This window comes from Lampetra fluviatilis, unplaced genomic scaffold (assembly GCF_964198595.1).
Source record: "Lampetra fluviatilis unplaced genomic scaffold, kcLamFluv1.1 SCAFFOLD_473, whole genome shotgun sequence".
NCBI classification, from domain to species: Eukaryota; Metazoa; Chordata; class Hyperoartia; order Petromyzontiformes; family Petromyzontidae; genus Lampetra; species Lampetra fluviatilis.
In genome coordinates this window covers 13,130-39,265 of record NW_027621298.1, presented here as the reverse complement: position 1 = coordinate 39,265, position 26,136 = coordinate 13,130, and the positions used below count along the sequence as shown (strand labels likewise).

At 44.6% G+C, this 26,136-nt stretch overlaps 1 protein-coding gene across 7 annotated transcripts; it reads left to right on the top strand.

Annotated features, from left to right (window-relative positions):
• Positions 1-401: 401 nt before the first annotated feature.
• Positions 402-25,791, top strand: LOC144955052 (uncharacterized). Of its 7 annotated transcripts, none has more exons than XM_078885398.1 (8): positions 402-869; positions 8,416-8,515; positions 15,482-15,540; positions 17,188-17,211; positions 18,042-18,144; positions 18,855-18,969; positions 19,282-19,331; positions 21,841-25,791. In XM_078885398.1, exons 1-8 carry the CDS (start codon positions 470-472, stop codon positions 23,864-23,866), a joined length of 2,877 nt encoding a protein of 958 aa, XP_078741524.1. In that variant the 5' UTR covers positions 402-469; the 3' UTR covers positions 23,867-25,791. The 7 variants fall into 7 exon arrangements, with proteins under 7 accessions (XP_078741524.1, XP_078741523.1, XP_078741526.1 ...); XM_078885397.1 differs by having other exon boundaries at positions 15,482-15,541; positions 17,183-17,211; XM_078885400.1 differs by lacking the exons at positions 402-869; positions 8,416-8,515 and adding an exon at positions 8,803-8,822 and having other exon boundaries at positions 15,482-15,541; positions 17,183-17,211.
• Positions 25,792-26,136: the final 345 nt, after the last annotated feature.

Below are 26,136 nucleotides of genomic sequence, written 5' to 3'. Positions count from 1 at the left end.
GGAGTCAAAGTCGAAGTCGTCAAAGTCGTCAAAGTCGGAGGAGGAGGAGGGGGAGTCGGAGGAGTTTCCATCGGAGTTTCCGTCGGAGACGGTAGACGCTGGGAAACGGCGTGGAGGAGGTGGAGGAGGAGATGGTGGAGGAGGTGGAGATGGTGGTGGAGGTGGTGGAGGTGGTGGTGATGGTGGTGGAGGTGGTGGAGGTGGAGGAGGTGGTGGTACAGGGACAAAGGATGACAATGGGGCGGTAAGAGCAAAGAACAATGGGGGAGGGACAAAGGATGACAATGGGGAGGGAGGGTCAAAGAAGAACAATGGGGGAGGGACAAAGAACAATGGGGGAGGAGCAAAGGATGACAATGGAGAGGGAGGGTCAAAGAACAATGGGGAGGGAGGGTCAAAGAACAATGGGGAGGGAGGGACAAAGGATGACAATGGAGGTGTCAGCCCTTCGGCTCCACGACTACCGGCTATGGTCGCTTCCACAGAGGACATCCCCCGGAGCGATGGTGGTGATGGTGGTGATGGTGGTGATGGTGGTGATGGTGGTGGTGATGGTGGTGATGGTGGTGGTGGTGATGGTGGTGGTGATGGTGGTGATGGTGGTGATGGTGATGGTGGTGGTGATGGCATCACCGTGGATTCTACAGCGGAGAGTCGAGGGGGAGAGCGCCTTGACCTCAACTTCCAATGGAACTCACCCTCCACCACCACCACCCGCCATGGGCTGGAGGGGGAGGAGCCAGCTGGAGCCACGCCCCCACTTCCGGCCGAAGCCACGCCCCCACTTCCGGCCGAGGCCACGCCCCTCGCCCCCCCGCCGGCCACTCCCACGGGGACGGCAGCGGCAGCAGCGGCTCCGCGCAGGAAATGTGAATCAGCCAATCGGAGCGCTCGCTCACTCACCCACCCACTCACTCACTCACTCATTGACTCATTCATTGACTCATTCATTCACTCATTCATTCACTCATTAATTAATTCACTCACCCACTCACTCGCTCGCTCACTCGTTTACTCACTCATTCATTGGCTCATTCATTCACTCGCTCACTCACCCACTCACTCATTGACTCATTCATTCACTCATTCATTAATTCACTCACTCGTTCACTTCGCTCGTTCACTCACTCGTTCACTCACTCGCTCGCTCACTCACCCACTCATTGACTCATTCATTCACTCACTCGTTTACTCAATCACTCACCCGCTCACCCACTCACTCATTGACTCATTCATTCATTCACTCGCTCACTCACTCGTTCACTCACTCATTGACTCATTCACTCACTCACCCACTCGTTCACTCAGTCACTCATTGACTCACTCGTTCACTCACCCACTCACTCACTCACCCACTCACTCATTGACTCATTCATTCACTCACTCACCCACTCACTCACCCACTCACTCACCCACTCACCCACTCACTCATTGACTCATTCATTCACTCACTCACCCACTCACTCACTCACCCACTCACCCACTCACTCACCCACTCACTCACTCACTCACCCACTCGTTCACTCACTCACTCATTGACTCATTCATTCACTCATTCATTAATTCACTCACTCGTTCACTCACTCACTCATTTACTCACTCGCTCACCCACCCACTCGTTTACTCACTCACTCATTCACTCACTCGCTCACTCGTGCACTTGTTCATTGGCTCACCTACCCACTCGTTCACCCACCCACTCGTTTACTCACCCACTCATTGACTCATTAATTCACTCATTCATTAATTCACTCACTCGTTCACTCACTCATTCACTCGCTCGCTCACTCACTCGTTCACTCACTCACTCATTCACTCGCTCGCTCACTCATTGACTCATTCACTCACTCGTTTACTCATTCACTCATTGACTCATTCACTCACTCACTCATTGACTCACCCACCCACTCACTCACCCACCCACTCGTTTACTCACTCACTCGTTCACTCACTCACCCACTCACTCGCCTACCTACTCACTCACTCGATTACTCATTCCTTCCTTCACCCACCAACTCACTCACTCACTCGTTCACTCATTCACTCGCTCACTCGTTCATTGGCTCACCTACCCACTCGTTCACCCACCCACTCGTTTACTCACTCACTCATTGACTCATTTATTCCTTCACCCACCTACTCACTCATTCATTGGCTCATTCATTAGGTAAATCATTCATTCACTCACTCACTCGTTTACTCACTCACTGGCTCATTCATTAGGTGACTCATTCATGCATTGACTCATTCATTAATTGACTCATTCGTTAGGTGATTCATTCATTGGCACGTTCATTAATTGACTCATTCTTTAGTCGACTCATTCAGTCCTTCACTCACCTACTCATTCATTCATCGACTCATTCGTTAGTTGCCTCATTAATCGACTCATTCATTTCTTCACTCAACTTCTCATTCATTCATTGGCTTATTCATTCATTGGCTCATTAGTTGACTCATTCATTAATTGACTCATTCCTTCACTCATCTGCTCATTCATTCATTGCCTCATTCATTAGTTGACTCATTCATTCCTTCACTCACCTACTCACTCATTGGCTCATTCATTAGTTGACTCATTCATTCCTTCACTCAACTTCTCATTCGTTATTTGACTCATTCATTCCTTCACTCACCTACTCATTCATTCATTGGCTCATGCATTAGGTGACTCATCCATTAATTGACTCATTCATTCACTCACTAATTGATTGACTCATTAATTCCTTCACTCACCTACTCATTCATTCATTGGCTAATGCATTAGGTGACTCATTCATTAATTGACTCATTCATTCACTCACTAATTAATTGACTCATTAATTCCTTCACTCACCTACTCATTCATTCATTGGCTCATTCATTAGTTGACTGATTCATTCCTTCACTCACCTACTCATTCATTGGCTCATTCGTTAGTTGACTCATTCATTAATTGACTCATTCATTCCTTCACTCATCTGCTCATTCTTTCATTGGCTCATTAGTTGACTCATTCATTCCTTCACTCACCTACTCATTCATTGGCACCATTCATTAGTTGACTCATTCATTCCTTCACTCAACTTCTCATTCATTCATTGGCTCATTCATTAGTTGACTCATTCATTCCTTCACTCAACTGCTCATTAATTCATTGACTCATTCATTAGTTGACTCATTCATTCCTTCACTCAACTGCTCATTAATTCATTGACTCATTCATTAGTTGACTCATTCATTCCTTCACTCAACTGCTCATTAATTCATTGACTCATTCATTAGTTGACTCATTCATTCCTTCACTCAACTACTCATTCATTCATTGGCTCATTCATTAGTTGACTCATTCATTCCTTCACTCAACTGCTCATTCATTCATTGGCTCATTCATTAGTTGACTCATTCATTCCTTCACTCAACTTCTCATTCGTTATTTGACTCATTCCTTCACTCACCTACTCATTCATTCATTGGCTCATTCATTAGGTGACTCATTCATTAATTGACTCATTCATTCACTCACTAATTAATTGACTCATTAATTCCTTCACTCACCTACTCATTCATTCATTGGCTCATTCATTAGTTGACTGATTCATTCCTTCACTCACCTACTCATTCATTGGCTCATTCGTTAGTTGACTCATTCATTAATTGACTCATTCATTCCTTCACTCATCTGCTCATTCTTTCATTGGCTCATTAGTTGACTCATTCATTCCTTCACTCACCTACTCATTCATTGGCTCATTCATTAGTTGACTCATTCATTCCTTCACTCAACTTCTCATTCATTCATTGGCTCATTCATTAGTTGACTCATTCATTCCTTCACTCAACTGCTCATTAATTCATTGACTCATTCATTAGTTGACTCATTCATTCCTTCACTCAACTGCTCATTAATTCATTGACTCATTCATTAGTTGACTCATTCATTCCTTCACTCAACTGCTCATTAATTCATTGACTCATTCATTAGTTGACTCATTCATTCCTTCACTCAACTGCTCATTCATTCATTGGCTCATTCATTAGTTGACTCATTCATTCCTTCACTCAACTGCTCATTAATTCATTGACTCATTCATTAGTTGACTCATTCATTCCTTCACTCAACTGCTCATTCATTCATTGGCTCATTCATTAGTTGACTCATTCATTCCTTCACTCAACTTTTCATTCGTTATTTGACTCATTCCTTCACTCACCTACTCATTCATTCATTGGCTAATGCATTAGGTGACTCATTCATTAATTGACTCATTCATTCACTCACTAATTAATTGACTCATTAATTCCTTCACTCACCTACTCATTCATTCATTGGCTCATTCATTAGTTGACTGATTCATTCCTTCACTCACCTACTCATTCATTGGCTCATTCGTTAGTTGACTCATTCATTAATTGACTCATTCATTCCTTCACTCATCTATTCATTCATTAATTGACTCATTCATTCCTTCACTCATCTGCTCATTCTTTCATTGGCTCATTGGCTGACTCATTCATTCCTTCACTTACCTACTCATTAATGCATTGGCTCATTCCTTCACTCACCTACTCATTCATTGGCTCATTCATTAATTGACTGATTCATTCCTTCACTCAATTTCTCATTCTTTCATTGGCTCAATCATTAATTGACTCATTCATTAATTGACTCATTCATTCCTTAACTCATCTGCTCATTCATTGATTGGCTCATTCTTTAGTTGACTCATTCATTCCTTCACTCAACTTTTCATTCATTAATTGCCTCAGTCATTAGTTTACTCATTCATTCCTTCACTCACCTACTCATTCATTGGCTCATTCATTAGTTGACTCATTCATTCCTTCACTCAACTGCTCATTCATTCATTGACTCATTCATTAGTTGACCCATTCATTCTTTCACTAAACTGCTCATTAATTCATTGACTCATTCATTAGTTGACTCATTCATTCCTTCACTCAACTGCTCATTCATTCATTGGCTCATTCATTAGTTGACTCATTCATTCCTTCACTCAACTGCTCATTAATTCATTGACTCATTCATTAGTTGACTCATTCATTCCTTCACTCAACTGCTCATTCATTCATTGACTCATTCATTCCTTCACTCACCTACTCATTGATTCATTAATTGGCTCATTCATTAGTTGACTCATTCATTCCTTCACTCAACTGCTCATTCATTCATTGACTCATTCATTCATTGACTCATTCATTCCTTCACTCAACTTCTCATTCATTCATTCATTCATTGGCTCATTAGTTGACTCATTCATTCCTTCACTCAACTGCTCATTAATTCATTGACTCATTCATTAGTTGACTCATTCATTCCTTCACTCAACTGCTCATTCATTCATTGGCTCATTCATTAGTTGACTCATTCATTCCTTCACTCAACTGCTCATTAATTCATTGACTCATTCATTAGTTGACTCATTCATTCCTTCACTCAACTGCTCATTCATTCATTGACTCATTCATTCCTTCACTCACCTACTCATTGATTCATTAATTGGCTCATTGATTAGTTGACTGATTCAGTCCTTCACTCATCTTCTCATTCATTAATTGACTCATTCATTCCTTCACTCAATTGCTCATTCATTCATTGGCTCATTCATTAGTTGACTGATTCATTCCTTCGCTCACCTACTCATTCATTGGCTCATTCATTAATTGACTCATTCATTTCTTCACTCAACTGCTCATTCATTCATTCATTCCTTCACTCAACTGCTCATTCATTCATTGGCTCATTTATTAGTTGACTGATTCATTCCTTCGCTCACCTACTCATTCATTGGCTCATTCATTAGTTGACTCATTCATTCCTTCACTCAACTGCTCATTAATTCATTGACTCATTCATTAGTTGACCCATTCATTCTTTCACTAAACTGCTCATTAATTCATTGACTCATTCATTAGTTGACTCATTAATTCCTTCACTCAACTGCTCATTCATTCATTGGCTCATTCATTAGTTGACTCATTCATTCCTTCACTCAACTGCTCATTCATTCATTGACTCATTCATTCCTTCACTCACCTACTCATTGATTCATTAATTGGCTCATTGATTAGTTGACTGATTCATTCCTTCACTCAACTGCTCATTCATTCATTGGCTCATTCATTAGTTGACTGATTCATTCCTTCGCTCACCTACTCATTCATTGGCTCATTCATTCATTGACTCATTCATTCTTTCACTCACCTACTCATTGATTCATTAATTGGCTCATTCATTAGTTGACTCATTCATTCCTTCACTCAACTGCTCATTCATTCATTGACTCATTCATTCATTGACTCATTCATTCCTTCACTCAACTTCTCATTCATTCATTCATTGGCTCATTCATTAGTTGACTCATTCATTCCTTCACTCAACTGCTCATTAATTCATTGACTCATTCATTAGTTGACTGATTCATTCCTTCACTCAACTGCTCATTAATTCATTGGCTCATTCATTAGTTGACTCATTCATTCCTTCACTCAACTTCTCATTCTTTCATTGACTCATTCATTCCTTCACTCACCTACTCATTGATTCATTAATTGGCTCATTGATTAGTTGACTGATTCAGTCCTTCACTCAACTTCTCATTCATTAATTGACTCATTCATTCCTTCACTCAACTGCTCATTCATTCATTGGCTCATTCATTAGTTGACTGATTCATTCCTTCGCTCACCTACTCATTCATTGGCTCATTCATTAATTGACTCATTCATTTCTTCACTCAACTGCTCATTCATTCATTGGCTCATTCATTCCTTCACTCAACTGCTCATTCATTCATTGGCTCATTCATTAGTTGACTGATTCATTCCTTCGCTCACCTACTCATTCATTGGCTCATTCATTAATTGACTCATTCATTTCTTCACTCAACTGCTCATTCATTCATTGGCTCATTCATTAGTTGACTGATTCATTCCTTCGCTCACCTACTCATTCATTGGCTCATTCATTAATTGACTCATTCATTTCTTCACTCAACTGCTCATTCATTCATTGGCTCATTCATTAGTTGACTGATTCATTCCTTCGCTCACCTACTCATTCATTGCCTCATTCATTAGTTGACTCATTCATTACTTCACTCAACTGCTCATTCATTCATTGGCTCATTCATTAGGTGACTCATTCGTCCGCCTACTCCGCGCAGAAAATGTGACCCGGCCAATCGGAGCGCTCACTCGCACATTCGTTTACTCATTCGTTTATTGGCTCATTCATTAATTCATTTATTGGCTCATTCATTAATGCGTTCGCTGACTCATTGATTCATTCGCTGACTCATTGATTAATTGATTCATTCGCTGGCTCATTCATTCATTGACTCATTCATTGACTCACTCATTTTCCTTCTCATTCGTCCATTAACTCACCTACACATTAACTCACCTACTCATTCACTCAGTAATTATTTGACTCATTCACTGACTTGCTCACTCATTCGTTGTTGTTGTTGTGGTTGTTGATGGTTGTTGATGGTTGTTGATGGTTGTTGATGTTGTTGTTGATGGTTGTTGATGTTGTTGATGTTGACGCTGTTGTTGTTGTTGCTGCTGCAGCTGGGGGTCACTCCCGTTGTTGACGTTGTTGTTGTGGTTGTTGATGGTTGTTGTTGATTGTTGTTGATGGTTGTTGACGTGGTTGTTGTTGATTATGGTTGTTGTTGTGATGGTTGTTGTTGTTGCTGCTGCTACAGCTGGGGGTCACTCCCGTTGTTGACGTTGTTGTTGTTGATGGTTGTTGATGGTTGTTGTTGTGGTTGTTGATGGTTGTTGTTGATGGTTGTTGTTGTTGCTGCTGCTACAGCTGGGGGTCACTCCCGTTGTTGACGTTGTTGTTGTTGATGGTTGTTGATGGTTGTTGTTGATGGTTGTTGTTGTTGCTGCTGCAGCTGGGGGTCACTCCCGTTGTTGACGTTGTTGTTGTTGATGGTTGTTGATGGTTGTTGATGGTTGTTGTTGTGGTTGTTGTTGTTGTTGATGGTTGTTGTTGCTACTGCTGCAGCTGGGGGTCACTCCCCTTGTTGACGTTGTTGTTGTTGATGGTTGTTGATGGTTGTTGTTGATGGTTGTTGTTGTTGTTGATGGTTGTTGTTGTTGTTGCTGCTGCAGCTGGGGGTCACTCCCGTTGTTGACGTTGTTGTTGTTGATGGTTGTTGATGGTTGTTGTTGTGGTTGTTGTTGTTGTTGATGGTTGTTGTTGTTGTTGCTGCTGCAGCTGGGGGTCACTCCCGTTGTTGACGTTGTTGTTGTTGATGGTTGTTGATGGTTGTTGTTGTTGATGGTTGTTGTTGTTGTTGCTGCTGCAGCTGGGGGTCACTCCCGTTGTTGACGTTGTTGTTGTTGATGGTTGTTGATGGTTGTTGTTGTTGATGGTTGTTGTTGTTGTTGCTGCTGCAGCTGGGGGTCACTCCCGCCCGTGCGCTGCTCAGGATCTCCACTTCTGCCTCAACGGCGGCGCCTGCAGCGTCATCACGGGGATACAGCAACTCTCGTGCCGGTAGTACACAATTTGTCATATATTATATATATAGTGTATATATACTATATACACTATATATAGTATATATATAATATATATATATACTATATATATAGTATACACTATATATAGTATATATATAATATATATATATACTATATATATAGTATATATATAATATATATATACTATATATACTATATATATAGTATATATATAGTATATATATAGTATATATATATATAATATATACTATATATATACTATATATATAGTATATATATATACACAGCGTCATCACGGGGATACAGCAACTCTCGTGCCGGTAACACAATCATATATATATAGTTTATATAGTATATATATATAGTATATATACTATATATATATACTATGTATAGATACAACAACTCTCGTGCCGGTAGTACAACCTTATATATATATAGTTTATATAGTATGTATACTATATATATAGTATATATAGTGTATATACTATATATATATACTATATACAGTTTATATATACTATATATAGTTTATATATAGTTTATATACAGTTTATATACAGTTTATATACAGTTATATATAGTTTATATACAGTTTATATACAGTTTATATATATAGTTTATATACAGTTTATATACAGTTTATATACAGTTTATATAGTATATATATAGTTTATATACAGTTTATATATAGTTTATATATAGTTTATATATAGTTTATATACAGTTTATATATAGTTTATATACAGTTTATATATAGTTTATATACAGTTTATATACAGTTTATATACAGTTTATATACAGTTTATATACAGTTTATATATAGTTTATATACAGTTTATATACAGTTTATATACAGTTTATATATAGTTTATATACAGTTTATATACAGTTTATATATAGTTTATATACAGTTTATATATAGTTTATATACAGTTTATATATAGTTTATATACAGTTTATATACAGTTTATATACAGTTTATATATAGTTTATATACAATTTATATATAGTTTATATACAGTTTATATACAGTTTATATATAGTTTATATACAGTTTATATACAGTTTATATATAGTTTATATACAGTTTATATATAGTTTATATACAGTTTATATATAGTTTATATACAGTTTATATACAGTTTATATATAGTTTATATACAGTTTATATACAGTTTATATACAGTTTATATATAGTTTATATACAGTTTATATACAGTTTATATATAGTTTATATACAGTTTATATATAGTTTATATACAGTTTATATACAGTTTATATACAGTTTATATATAGTTTATATACAATTTATATACAGTTTATATATAGTTTATATACAGTTTATATATAGTTTATATACAGTTTATATATAGTTTATATACAGTTTATATATAGTTTATATACACTATGGGAACCTCATTTGCCAGTTAAAATATGATAATTGGTTCTTTACCCTTCTATCTGGCAACAAAACTGACACCTTTTTACAAGGAGTCATGTTTGCATAGACCGCAATACCTGCAGTCATAATACAAACAAAAGAACATAACTCTGATAATGTGCACTGTCCTTGAAGTTGATTGGTCCACACCCGAGACAGCTTTCCTTAGAGCCTAGTCTCATATGGGTTGGACCAGATGACGCCAAAAGGCGCACAACTCAAGGACAATGCACCATCAGAGTATGAGAGCTCGGGGCAAGCATCTACACTATGGGAACCTCATTTGCCAGTTAAAATATGATAATTGGTTCTTTACCCTTCTATCTGGCAACAAAACTGACACCTTTTTACAAGGAGTCATAATCAACGATTTTTGGGTTTAGATCGCGTTATTTATAAATGTGTCGTAACCCTCCACCACCCGACACGGCCAATCAGTAAAAAAAAGTGTCACGTTGACAAAAGACAAATAGTTCACTGCTTTAGCCCACCGGTGTGTTGAAGCGTGAAACCACAACATTTACAATTTGAGTACGACGTTTCGCTGGTAATTGCATCCAGCATCATCGGGCAATTCGCCAGAATGGTGAGGCTCTGCTGTGTCTCCCGTTCTTATATAGAGCAGCAGCAGGGTGACGTCATCATTAACTCATTAACTCATCAGGTGCAAAGATTTGAGGGGGGGGGGTTATTGTAATTATATACTTGATTAGTAATAAGGCTATTGTTACGATGCGAGTTGTAGATTAGTAATCATTTGGAATGTGTTCTATTGTGATTATGCTACATTAATAATCAGTTAGTGCTTGTTTCCCTTATAAGGAATTGTAATGCATCTTATTTAATAATACGCTTCCATGGAAATGGAGGTGAATAACACACTCCCGTTCCTGGATATTTTACTTGGGCATGGCCTAAATGGTAAAATAACACACAGCGTTTACAGAAAGCAAACGCACACTGATGCCTATCTGAATGCGAAATCACATCATCACCCAGCTCAGAAATCCTCTCTAATCAAGACGCTCATACATCGGGCTAAAACAGTGTCAGATGATGAAAGTCTAGTGAGAGAGATTAAACATGTTAAAGAAGCACTAAGACAGAATGGCTACAATAATGCTCAAATTAACAGAGCACTAAATGCCAAATCACGATCGCAAAGCAACACTGCTGAAAGCGATCAGATTATTAAAACAATAAAAATACCATTTATCTCAGGAGTAACTGACAAATTAGCCCGTGTTTTGCAAAAGCAAAACATTACAGTAAGATTTGGTACAGTACACAAAATTCAACAACTAGTAACGTGCACTAAAGACGAATTACCTAAATTATCAACAGAAGGTGTATATCGGATTAATTGTGTATGTGGCAGATGCTATATTGGACAGACAGGGCGTAACGTTAGTGTAAGACTAAAAGAACACCAGAGAAATATTAAACTATCGCAAACACAACTGTCGGCAGTGGCAGAACATGCTTGTCAACAGGGACACTCAATTGATTTTGACAACGTTGAAGTGTTGTGTAAAACTAGTTACTACTGGCAAAGACTAATTAGAGAATCCATTGAGATTGAGAGAAACAGAAATAACTTTAATCGCTCAGACAGCTACAGGCTTAGTGCGGCCTGGAAGCGTATTATTAAATAAGATGCATTACAATTCCTTATAAGGGAAACAAGCACTAACTGATTATTAATGTAGCATAATCACAATAGAACACATTCCAAATGATTACTAATCTACAACTCGCATCGTAACAATAGCCTTATTACTAATCAAGTATATAATTACAATAACCCCCCCCCCTCAAATCTTTGCACCTGATGAGTTAATGAGTTAATGATGACGTTACCCTGCTGCTGCTCTATATAAGAACGGGAGACACAGCAGAGCCTCACCATTCTGGCGAATTGCCCGATGATGCTGGATGCAATTACCAGCGAAACGTCGTACTCAAATTGTAAATGTTGTGGTTTCACGCTTCAACACACCGGTGGGCTAAAGCAGTGAACTATTTGTCTTTTGTCAACGTGACACTTTTTTTTACTGATTGGCCGTGTCGGGTGGTGGAGGGTTACGACACATTTATAAATAACGCGATCTAAACCCAAAAATCGTTGATTATGAACAATATTGGTCGCGAAAGCCTACGTGTTAAACTGACAAGGAGTCATGTTTGCATAGACCGCAATACCTGCAGTCATAATACAAACAAAAGAACATAACTCTGATAATGTGCACTGACCAATTATCATATTTTAACTGGCAAATGAGGTTCCCATAGTGTACATGCTTGCCCCGAGCTCTCATACTCTGATGGTGCATTGTCCTTGAGTTGTGCGCCTTTTGGCGTCATCTGGTCCAACCCATATGAGACTAGGCTCTAAGGAAAGCTGTCTCGGGTGTGGACCAATCAACTTCAAGGACAGTGCACATTATCAGAGTTATGTTCTTTTGTTTGTATTATGACTGCAGGTATTGCGGTCTATGCAAACATGACTCCTTGTAAAAAGGTGTCAGTTTTGTTGCCAGATAGAAGGGTAAAGAACCAATTATCAGTTTATATACAGTTTATATATAGTTTATATACAGTTTATATATAGTTTATATATAGTTTATATATAGTTTATATACAGTTTATATACAGTTTATATACAGTTTATATATAGTTTATATATAGTTTATATACAGTTTATATATAGTTTATATACAGTTTATATACAGTTTATATACAGTTTATATACAGTTTATATATAGTTTATATATAGTTTATATACAGTTTATATATAGTTTATATATAGTTTATATACAGTTTATATACAGTTTATATACAGTTTATATATAGTTTATATACAGTTTTTATATAGTTTATATGCAGTTTATATACAGTTTATATACAGTTTATATATAGTTTTAATACAGTTTATATACAGTTTATATACAATTTATATACAGTTTATATATAGTTTATATACAGTTTATATACAGTTTATATATAGTTTATATACAGTTTATATACAGTTTATATACAGTTTATATATAGTTTATATACAGTTTATATACAGTTTATATATAGTTTATATACAGTTTATATACAGTTTATATACAGTTTATATATAGCTTATATACAGTTTATATATAGTTTATATACAGTTTATATACAGTTTATATACAGTTTATATACAGTTTATATATAGTTTATATATAGTTTATATACAGTCTATATACAGTTTATATATAGTTTATATATAGTTTATATATAGTTTATATACAGTTTATATATAGTTTATATACAGTTTATATATAGTTTATATACAGTTTATATATACTTTATATATAGCTTATATACAGTTTATATATAGTTTATATACAGTTTATATACAGTTTATATATAGTTTATATACAGTTTATATACAGTTTATATATAGTTTATATACAGTTTATATACAGTTTATATATAGCTTATATACAGTTTATATATAGTTTATATACAGTTTATATACAGTTTATATACAGTTTATATACAGTTTATATATAGTTTATATATAGTTTATATACAGTTTATATACAGTTTATATACAGTTTATATATAGTTTATATACAGTTTATATATAGTTTATATACAGTTTATATACAGTTTATATACAGTTTATATATAGTTTATATACAGTTTATATATAGTTTATATACAGTTTATATGCAGTTTATATACAGTTTATATACAGTTTATATATAGTTTATATACAGTTTATATACAGTTTATATATAGTTTATATACAGTTTATATACAGTTTATATATAGTTTATATACAGTTTATATACAGTTTATATACAGTTTATATACAGTTAATATACAGTTTATATACAGTTTATATACAGTTTATATATAGTTTATATACAGTTTATATATAGTTTATATACAGTTTATATACAGTTTATATACAGTTTATATATAGTTTATATACAGTTTATATACAGTTTATATACAGTTTTTATACAGTTTATATATAGTTTTTATATAGTTTATATACAGTTTATATACAGTTTATATACAGTTTATATATAGTTTATATACAGTTTATATATAGTTTATATATAGTTTATATACAGTTTATATATAGTTTATATACAGTTTATATATAGTTTATATACAGTTTATATACAGTTTATATACAGTTTATATACAGTTTATATATAGTTTATATATAGTTTATATACAGTTTATATATAGTTTATATATAGTGTATATACAGTTTATATATAGTTTATATATAGTTTATATATAGTTTATATACAGTTTATATATAGTTTATATATAGTGTATATACAGTTTATATATAGTTTATATATAGTTTATATACAGTTTATATAGTTTATATACAGTTTATATACAGTTTATATACAGATTATATACAGTTTATATATAGTGGTGAGTGAGTGAGTGGGTGAGTGAGTGGTGAGTGAGTGGTGAGTGAGTGGTGAGTGAGTGGTGAGTGAGTGAGTGGGTGAGTGGGGAGTGAGTGAGTGGTGAGTGAGTGAGTGGGTGAGTGGTGAGTGGGGAGTGAGTGAGTGGGTGAGTGGGTGAGTGAGTGGTGAGTGAGTGGGTGAGTGGGTGAGTGAGTGGGTGGTGAGTGGGTGAGTGGGTGAGTGAGTGGTGACTGGGTGAGTGAGTGAGTGAGTGGGTTAGTGGGTGAGTGAGTGAGTGGGTGAGTGGGTGAGTGAGTGGTGAGTGGGTGAGTGAGTGGTGAGTGAGTGGGTGAGTGGGTGAGTGAGTGGTGAGTGAGTGGGTGAGTGGGTGGGTGAGTGAGTGGTGAGTCAGTGGGTGAGTGGGTGAGTGAGTGGTGAGTGAGTGGGTGAGTGAGTGGGTGAGTGAGTGAATGGGTGACTGGGTGAGTGAGTGGGTGAGTGGGTGAGTGAGTGGTGAGTGGGTGAGTGAGTGGTGAGTGGGTAAGTGAGTGGTGAGTGAGTTGGTGAGTGGGTGGGTGAGTGAGTGGTGAGTGAGTGAGTGGGTGAGTGGGTTAGTGAGTAGGTGAGTGAGTGAGTGGGTGAGTGCGTGAGGAGTGAGTGAGTGGGTGAGTGAGTGGTGAGTGAGTGGTGAGTGAGTGGTGAGTGAGTGGTGAGTGAGTGAGTGGGTGAGTGGGGAGTGAGTGAGTGGTGAGTGAGTGAGTGGGTGAGTGGTGAGTGGGGAGTGAGTGAGTGGGTGAGTGAGTGGTGAGTGAGTGGGTGAGTGGGTGAGTGAGTGGGTGGTGAGTGGGTGAGTGGGTGAGTGAGTGGTGACTGGGTGAGTGAGTGAGTGAGTGGGTTAGTGGGTGAGTGAGTGAGTGGGTGAGTGGGTGAGTGAGTGGTGAGTGGGTGAGTGAGTGGTGAGTGAGTGGGTGAGTGGGTGAGTGAGTGGTGAGTGAGTGGGTGAGTGGGTGGGTGAGTGAGTGGTGAGTCAGTGGGTGAGTGGGTGAGTGAGTGGGTGAGTGTAGTGGTGAGTAGTGGTGAGTGAGTGTGGTGGTGAGTGTCTCTCTCTGCCTCTCCACAGCTGTCTGAGTGAGTTCACAGGAGATCGGTGTCAGAACTACGCCATGACCAGCTTCTACAGTGAGTGTCACTCACTCACTCACTTACCCACTCACTCACTCACTCACCCACCCACTCACTCACCCACTCACTCACTCACCACTCACTCACCCACTCACCACTCACTCACCACTCACTCACCACTCATTCACTCATCTACTCACCCACTCACTCACCCACTCACTCACTCACCACTCACTCACCCACTCATTCACCCACTCACTCACTCACCCACTCACTTACTCACCACTCACTCACCACTCACTCACCCACTCACCCACTCACTCACCCACTCACCCACCCACTCACCCACTCACTCACTCACTCACTCACCCACTCACCCACTCACCCACCCACTCACTCACCCACTCACTCACTCACCACTCACTCACTCACCCACTCACCACTCACTCACCACTCACTCACCACTCACTCACTCATCTACTCACCCACTCACTCACCCACTCACTCACTCACTCACCACTCACTCACCACTCACTCACCCACTCACTCACCCACTCACTCACCCACTCACCCACCCACTCACTCACCCACTCACTCACTCACTCACTTACACACTCACTCACTCACCCACCCACTCACTCACCACTCACTCACCACTCACTCACCCACTCACTCACCCACTCACTCACCCACTCACCCACCCACTCACTCACCCACTCACTCACTCACTCACCACTCACTCACCCACTCATTCACCCACTCACTCATTCACCCACTCACTTACTCACCACTCACTCACCACTCACTCACCCACTCACTCACCCACTCACTCACCCACTCACCCACCCACTCACTCACCCACTCACTCACTCACTCACTTACACACTCACTCACTCACTCACCCACTCACTCACCACTCACTCACCACTCACTCACCCACTCACTCACTCACTTTCCCATTCACTCACTCACTCACCCACTCACTCAGCACTCACTCACCACTCACTTACCCACCCACTCACCCACCCACTCACTCACTCACTCACCCACTCACTCCCTCACCACTCACTCACTCACCCACTCACTCACTCACTCACCCATTCACTCACTCACCCACTCACTCACCCACTCACTCACTCACCACTCACTCACCACTCACTCACCCACTCACTCACCCACTCCCTATCTCACTCACTCACCACTCACTCACCCACTCATTCACCCACTCACTCACTCACTCACCACTCACTCACCACTCACTCACCACTCACTCACTCATCTACTCACTCACCCACTCACTCACCCTCCCACCGACCCACTCACCCACCCACTCACTCACTCACTCACCCACCCACCCACTCACTCACCCACTCACTCACCCACTCACTCACTCACCACTCACTCACCCACTCATTCACCCACTCACTCACTCACCACTCACTCACCACTCACTCACCACTCACTCACTCACCACTCACTCACTCACTCATCTACTCACTCACCTACTCACTCACCCTCCCACCCACCCACCCACTCACCCACTCACTCACCCACTCACCCACTCACCACTCACTCACCCACTCACTCACCACTCACCACTCACTCACCCACTCACCCATTCACTCACCCACGGGATGGACATGACCCTGTCATAGTAACATGGAATGTCCGCACTGTTTCAAACTTCTCCCAACGCTGGCCCAGAGAATCCAGGAATTCAGCTGATGGGTGAGAGCCATCAACATCATCACCATCATCACCACCACCATCACCACCATCACCACCATCACCACCATCACCACCACCATCACCAGCATCACTACCATCACCACCACCATCAACATCATCACCATCATCACCACCACCATCACCACCACCATCACCACCATCACCACCACCATCACCACCATCACCACCATCACCACCACCATCACCACCATCACCACCACCATCACCACCATCACCACCACCATCACCACCAAAATCATCCTAAGGAAAAGGAATGTGGGTTAGATCCTGTGTCTATGTGTGTCTCTGTGAGTCTGTGTGTGTGTGTCTCTGTGTGTCTCTGTGGGTCTCTGTGTGTGTCTCTGTGTGTGTCTCTGTGTGTCTCTGTGTCTCTCTGTGTGTGTCTCTGTGTCTCTGTGTGTGTCTCTCTGTGTCTTTGTGAGTCTCTGTGTGTGTCTCTGTGTCTCTGTGTGTCTCTCTGTCTCTGTGTTTGTCTCTCTGTGTGTCTCTGTGTGTCTCTGTGTGTCTCTCTGTGTGTGTCTCTGTGTGTCTGTGTGTGTCTCTGTGTGTCTGTGTGTGTCTGTGTGTCTCTGTGTGTCTGTGTGTCTCTGTGTGTGTCTCTGTGTGTCTCTGTGTGTCTCTGTGTGTGTCTCTGTGGGTCTCTGTGTCTCACCGTGTCTCTGTGAGTCTCTGTATGTCTCTGTGAGTCTCTGTATGTCTCTGTGATTCTCTGTGTGTCTCTCCGTGTCTCTGTGTGTCTCTGTGTGTCTTTACAAACGACCATGACCACCTCCGCACCCCTCCCCACCACCTCCCCCCCTCCCTCACAGAGGCCCACGAGTTGTACGAGAAGCGAGTTTTGACCATCGCGGGCATCACGATCGCGCTGCTGGTCGTTGCTGTGATGGGCGTGGTGGCCTATTGTACCGGGAAGTAAGTAGCTGAGTCACTCGCTCAGTCACTCAGTCAGTCAGTCAGTCACTCAGTCAGTCACTCAGTCAGTCAGTCAGTCACTCAGTCAGTCACTCACCCACTCACCCACTCACCAACCCACTCACCCACCCACTCACCCACCCACCCACCCACTCACCCACCCAAACACCCACCCACCCACTCACCCACCCACTCACTCACTCACTCACCCACTCACCCACCCAAACACCCACCCACTCACCCACTCACCCACCCACCCACTCACCCACCCAAACACCCACCCACTCACTCACTCACCCACCAACTCACCCACTCACCCACCCACCCACCCACCCACTCACTCCCTCACCCAAACACCCACCCACTCACTCACTCACTCACTCACCCAAACACCCACCCACTCACCCACCTACCCACTGACTCACTCACCCAAACACCCACCCACTCACCCACCCACCCACCCACTCACTCACTCACCCAAACACCTACCCACTCACTCACTCACCCAAACACCCACCCACTCACCCACCCACCCACTCACTCTCTCACCCAAACACCCACCCACTGACTCACTCACCCAAACACCCACCCACTCACCCACCCACTCACTCACTCACCCAAACACCCACCCACTCACTCACTCACCCACCCACCCACCCACTCCCCCTGATGGGCGTGTCTAACCAACGGAGCATTCTGATTGGGCGCAGGAAGTCCAGGAGGAAGGTCCGGGAGCGCGCCATTGGCCAACGGGGTGGTCACGTGATCGCCAATGGCTCCGCCCACGAGCTTGGAGCCAGCCAATCGCAGACGAGACTCATGGAGGTGAGAGAGATGGAGGTTTACACTTTGACCCCTAACCCCAAATCTTAACCTGTAACCCCAAATCTTGACCCTAAATCCTAACCCCTAACCCCAAATCTTAACCCCAAACCCTGAACCCAAATCTTAACCTCTAACCCCAAATCTTGACCCTAACCCCAAACCCTAACCCCAAATCCTCACCATAACCACCCCTAATCCTAACCCCAATCCGCTGATTCTAACCCCTAAACCCAAACCCCAAACTCTAATACCCGAAGCCATAACCGTGACCCTAAACCAAACCCCAACCCTCTGACTCCAATGCCTCCTCAGTTTGCTGTGAAGTTACATGAAGAGGTGGAAACCTCCCCCAGAGAGACACGGTGAGTTACTCACTAACTCACTCACCCACTCACTCACTCACTCAGCCACTCGCTCACTCACTCAGCCACTCGCTCACTCACTCACCCACTCGCTCACCCACTCGCTCACTCGCTCACCCACTCACTCACTCGCTCACACACTCACTCACACACTCACCCACCCACTCACTTACTCACTCACCTACTCATTCAATCACACACTCCCTTACCCACTCGCTCACTCACTCACTCACTCACTCGCTCACCTTCTCACTCATTCGCTCATTCGCTCACTCCCTCACCCACTCGCTCACCCACTCACTCACCACTCGCTCACCTTCTCACTCACTCACGCACTCGCTCACTCAGCCACTCACTCAGCCACTCAGCCACTCACTCACCTACTCACTCACTCAGCCACTCACTCAGCCACTCACTCACTTACCCACTCGCTCACTCACTTACCCACTCGCTCACTTACTCAGCTACTTACTCACTCAAAAACTCGCTCATTCACTCAGCCACCCACTCACTCACCCCCTCAATTACTCGCTCACCCACTCATTGACTGACTCACCCATTAACGCACTCACCCACTCACTCAGCCACTCATTGACCCACTCACTCACTGACTCACCCACTCACTCAATCGGGAAAAAATCGTCAGGGTCAGGATCAAACCCACGACCTCCTGTGTACCAGGCGAGGTAGTCAACATCTCATTAAGACCATTTGGGATCGAACCCACGACCTCCTGTGTACCAGGCGAGGTAGTCAACATCTCATTAAGACCATTTGGGATCGAACCCACGACCTCCTGTGTACCAGGCGAGGTAGTCAACATCTCAAAAGGTCATTTGGGAGCGAACCCACGACCTCCTGTGTACCAGGCGAGGTAGTCAACATCTCATCAGGGTCATTTGGGAGCGAACCCACGACCTCCTGTGTACCAGGCGAGGTAGTCAACATCTCATCAGGGTCATTTGGGATCGAACCCACGACCTCCTGTGTACCAGGCGAGGTAGTCAACATCTCATCAGGGTCATTTGGGATCGAACCCACGACCTCCTGTGTACCAGGAGAGGTAGTCAACATCTCATCAGGGTCATTTGGGATCGAACCCACGACCTCCTGTGTACCAGGCGAGGTAGTCAACATCTCATCAGGGTCATTTGGGATCGAACCCACGACCTCCTGTGTACCAGGCGAGGTAGTCAACATCTCATCAGGGTCATTTGGGATCGAACCCACGACCTCCTGTGTACCAGGCGAGGTAGTCAACATCTCATCAGGGTCATTTGGGATCGAACCCACGACCTCCTGTGTACCAGGCGAGGTAGTCAACATCTTACAGGGTCATTGGGATCGAACCCACGACCTCCTGTGTACCAGGCGAGGTAGTCAACATCTTACAGGGTCATTGGGATCGAACCCACGACCTCCTGTAGACCAGGCGAGGTAGTCAACATCTTACAGGGTCCAGGATCGAACCCACGACCTCCTGTGTACCAGGCGAGGTAGTCAACATCTCATCAGGGTCATTTGGGATCGAACCCACGACCTCCTGTGTACCAGGCGAGGTAGTCAACATCTTACAGGGTCATTGGGATCGAACCCACGACCTCCTGTGTACCAGGCGAGGTAGTCAACATCTTACAGGGTCATTGGGATCGAACCCACGACCTCCTGTAGACCAGGCAATGTAGTCAACATCTTACAGGGTCCAGGATCGAACCCACGACCTCCTGTGTACCAGGCGAGGTAGTCAACATCTCACAAGGTCCAGGATCGAACCCACGACCTCCTGTGTACCAGGCGAGGTAGTCAACATCTTACAGGGTCATTGGGATCGAACCCACGACCTCCTGTAGACCAGGCGATGTAGTCAACATCTTACAGGGTCCAGGATCGAACCCACGACCTCCTGTGTACCAGGCGAGGTAGTCAACATCTCATCAGGGTCATTTGGGATCGAACCCACGACCTCCTGTGTACCAGGCGAGGTAGTCAACATCTCATCAGGGTCATTGGGATCGAACCCACTACCTCCTGTGTACCAGGAGAGGTAGTCAACATCTCATCAGGGCCATTTGGGATCGAACCCACGACCTTCTGCGTACCAGGTGAGGTAGTCAACATCTCATCAGGGTAATGGGATCGAACCCACGACCTCCTGTGTACCAGGCGAGGTAGTCAACATCTTACAGGGTCATTGGGATCGAACCCACGACCTCCTGTGTACCAGGCGAGGTAGTCAACATCTTACAGGGTCATTGGGATCGAACCCACGACCTCCTGTGTACCAGGCGAGGTAGTCAACATCTTACAGGGTCATTGGGATCGAACCCACGACCTCCTGTGTACCAGGCGAGGTAGTCAACATCTTACAGGGTCATTGGGATCGAACCCACGACCTCCTGTAGACCAGGCAATGTAGTCAACATCTTACAGGGTCCAGGATCGAACCCACGACCTCCTGTGTACCAGGCGAGGTAGTCAACATCTCCCCCCCATTCCCCCCCCCCTCCAGGTTTTGTTCGGCTAGCTCCGCCCCCTCCTCCTGCCTCCACCAATTAGAGCCGCCCCCTCGTGGGCCCAGCCCCGCCCAGGCGCCGCCGGCCTCCCCTGATTGGCCTCTGCGTGGACCAATCGCTGGGCAGCATCACCACCACCAGCAGCAGCAGCGGCAGGAGGAGGAGCAACCCCTGCTGGTCGCCACGCCCCCTAGCAACGTCAGGGGGTGTCTGGACACGCCCCTTGGCAACGGAAGGTCGTGCCTGGCCACGCCCCCTGACAACGGAAGGTCGTGCCTGGCCACGCCCCTTGACAACGGCAGGGGGTTCCTGGCCACGCCCCTTGACAACGGAAGGTCGTGCCTGGACACACCCCTTGACAACGGCAGGGGGTTCCTGGCCACGCCCCTTGACAACGGCAGGGGTTTCCTGGCCACGCCCCTTGACAACGGCAGGGGTTGCCTGGACACGCCCCCTGACAACGGCAGGGGGTTCCTGGCCACGCCCCCTGACAACGTCAGGTCCCAGCAACAGCAGCAGGCGACGTCACAGCGGCCACAACAACAACAACAACCGCTTGTTCAACATCAACAACCGAATAAACAACAGCAACCGCTAGCACAACGACAACAACAGAATCAACAATGCCCTCGACGACGACAACAACAACAACAACAACCTGCCCCGCTTGTAAAACAACAACAACAACGACAACCGGAGTGGGTGGTGGTGGCCGTGGGAAGCGATGATGACGATGACGACAGCGTTCGTGGTGGTGGCGGTAGTGGTGGTGGCGGTAGTGGTGGTGGTGCTGGTTGTGGTAGTGGTGGTGTTGGTGGTTGTGGTAATGGTACTAGCGGCTGCGCCCCGATGATTCTCAGCCTCCCGGCCTCCCCATGCAGCGATGATCCGGAGCTCTCCACCCCCTCCACCGCTAGCACAAACTCACCCTCAGCTGCCACCAACTGTCACATCGCTACCACCAACGGACACACCGCTACCACCAACTGTCACACCGTTGCCACCAACGGTCACACCGCTGCCACCAACTGTCACACTGCTACCACCAACTGTCACTCCGCTACCACCAACTGTCACTCCGCTGCCACCAACTGTCACACCGCTGCCACCAACTGTCACACCGCTACCACCAACTGTCACACCGCTGCCACCAACTGCCACTCTGCTACCACCAACGGACACACCGCTGCCACCAACTGTCACACCGCTACCACCGACTGTCACACCGCTGCCACCAACGGACACACCGCTGCCACCAACTGTCACACCGCTACCACCAACTGTCACACCGCTGCCACCAACTGTCACACCGCTACCACCAACTGTCACACCACTGCCACCAACTGTCACACCGCTGCCACCAACGGACACACCGCTGCCACCAACTGTCACACCGCTACCACCAATTGTCACACCGCTACCACCAACTGTCACACCGCTACCACCAACTGTCACACCGCTACCACCAACTGTCACACCGCTACCACCAACTGTCACACCGCTGCCACCAACGGACACACCGCTACCACCAACTGTCACTCCGCTGCCACCAATGACTCCTCCGCTGCCACCAACTGTCACACCGCTGCCATCAACTGTCACACCGCTGCCACCAACTGTCACATCGCTGCCACCAACTGTCACTCCGCTACCACCAACTGTCACACCGCTGCCACCAACTGTCACTCCGCTACCACCAACTGTCACACCGCTGCCACCAACTGTCACACCGCTGCCACCAACGGCTCCTCCGCTGCCACCAACAGCGACCTCTGCTACTACGACGACCTCTGCTACTACGACGATGACGACGACGACGACGATGACGATGACCGGCGCGTCCTGGCGCCGCCTTGGCCCAAGGTCGGCCTGACCAACGCCTCGTACGGAGCCGCTGGGACACTCCGTGGCTACGGGGCGGCGGGGGCGGTGGTGGTGGGGGCAGAGATAACGACGATGACGACGACGAAGATGACGACGCTGACGCCGTGGGTGGACGCAAACAGCAACTTTGACCCCTGAGATCGTGGCCCCCCACAATCCTCCCGCACAGACGATGAAGATGATGAAGACGATGAAGATGATGATGACGATGATAATGACGATGATGATGACGATGATGATGACGATGACGACGATGAAGACGATGATGACGACGACGACGATGAATGATGAAGATGGCGATGAAGATGATGATGATGGTGGTGATGGTTGTGGTGGTGGTAGCAGCGGTAGTGGTAGTGGTGGTAGTGGTGATGGAAGTGGTGATGGCGGTGGTGGCAGTAGTAGCGATGGTGGAGGTGATGGTGGTGGTGGTGATGGTGGTGGTGATGATGGTGATGGTGGCGGTGATGGTGGCGATGGCATTGATGATGGCGGTGATGATGATGGTGGCGGTGATGGTGGCGGTGATGGTGGTGGCGGTGGTGATGGTGGTGATGATGATGATGGTGAAGGTGGCGGTGATGGTGGCGGTGGTGATGATAGCGGTGATGATGGCTGTACCCCCATGACGCTTGTAGCCACCGCGACAGCTGAACCGGGTGGGGGGCCTCTGTAGCGGCTGTGCGGGGGCCTTCGTGCCCCCCTCCCCCCCAACTCGAGGTGCACTAAAAGCCGCGTGTTCAAACAACTACAAACGTTCAAGAAGAATCTCACCGAGCTTCTGCCGGAGGCCCCGGGGGGAGGGGAGAGTTGAGAGTTGGTTGTGGGGGAATGTTGTATATGGACACAGCCCCGTTCGGGCAGAGCCGGTGCGGCCGTAGACCATGGGTGGACCACGTGGGATGTCCGGAGGAGAAGCTGCCAATCAACTTATCGGGAGCTGGACCAGTACCGCCTGGACCTCTGCGGCGTTCAGGAGATCACCGTGAACTGGTTTTGGTGTGTGTGTGGAAGAGAGGCTGCCAGTGATCTTGACGGGAGCTGGACCGGTACCGCCTGGATCTCCGTCCAGAGAAGAGGCTGCCACTCCTCTGTCGGGAGCTGGACCGGTACCGCCTGGATCTCTGCGGCGTTCAGGAGGTCACCGTGAACTGGTGTTGATGTGTGTGTGGAAGAGAGGCTGCCAATACTCTTGTCGGGAGCTGGACCGGTACCGCCTGGATCTCTGCGGAGTTCGGGAGGTCCCCGTGAACTGGTGTTGATGTGTGTGTGGAAGAGAGGCTGCCACTCCTCTGTCGGGAGCTGGACCGGTACCGCCTGGATCTCCGTCCAGAGAAGAGGCTGCCACTCTTCTGTCAGGAGCTGGACCGGTACCGCCTGCATCTCTGCGGTGATTCAGAAGTCCATCTGTAAGATGCGCCTGCCATTCTTCCACTGCTGCGGTGGGTGTACACCCAGGACCCCATTCAAACCCACGGTGGCCTGGTCTCAGCTAGCTGATGGAAGTTGCAAGCGAGAATTTCATCATCGCTTGAGGCTGGGGTTGGCATCGTCCCCCACTCCTCCTGATGTCGAGGTTCAGGACTGTGGCTCACGCAGCTGCAATGGCTGCGTTGGGTTCACGGGCCAGACCTCCCCAGAGACCCTGGCTGACGGAGGAGGTGTTCCCGGCTGGCGATAATGGTGATGGTGATGACGACGATAACGATGAACCATAACAGAGGTGTTTGTTTAGGGGTTACATCGCCGGGGAATATCTAAATGTGCCGGTAAAAACCTGTCGCCATGCGGGCTAGCAAAAGGTTTCGTCACGTCAACAGAACGTGGCCAATTCGTCACTAGCACAGGACTAGTGTGCAGTGTAGTGTATAGTGTAGTGTATAGTGTAGTATACTAGCACAGGACTAGTGTATAGTGTAGTGTATAGTGTAGTATACTAGCACAGGACTAGTGTATAGTGTAGTGTATAGTGTAGTATACTAGCACAGGACTAGTGTATAGTGTAGTGTATAGTGTAGTGTATAGTGTAGTATACTAGCACAGGACTAGTGTATAGTGTAGTGTATAGTAGTGTAGTGTATAGTGTAGTGTAGAGTAGTGTATAGTGTAGTGTGTAGTGTAGTGTATAGTAGTGTAGTGTATTGTAGTGTATAGTGTAGTGTATAGTGCAGTGTATAGTAGTGTAGTGTATAGTAGTGTATAGTGTAGTGTATAGTGCAGTGTATAGTAGTGTAGTGTATAGTGTAGTGTATAGTAGTGTATAGTGTAGTGTATAGTGCAGTGTATAGTAGTGTAGTGTATAGTGTAGTGTATAGTAGTGTATAGTGTAGTGTATAGTGCAGTGTATAGTAGTGTAGTGTATAGTGTAGTGTATAGTAGTGTATAGTGTAGTGTATAGTAGTGTATAG

What these genes read in the sequence shown, in the direction of transcription:
- LOC144955052 (XM_078885397.1), top strand. Translation starts at nt 470, where the DNA reads ATGGTCGCTTCCACAGAGGACATCCCCCGGAGCGATGGTGGTGATGGT. An exon ending in GCCATGACCAGCTTCTACAG is followed by an intron (nt 15,542 to 17,182) that starts TGAGTGTCACTC and finishes TCCCAACGCTGG; the next exon opens with CCCAGAGAATCCAGGAATTC. An exon ending in CGCAGACGAGACTCATGGAG is followed by an intron (nt 18,970 to 19,281) that starts GTGAGAGAGATG and finishes ATGCCTCCTCAG; the next exon opens with TTTGCTGTGAAGTTACATGA.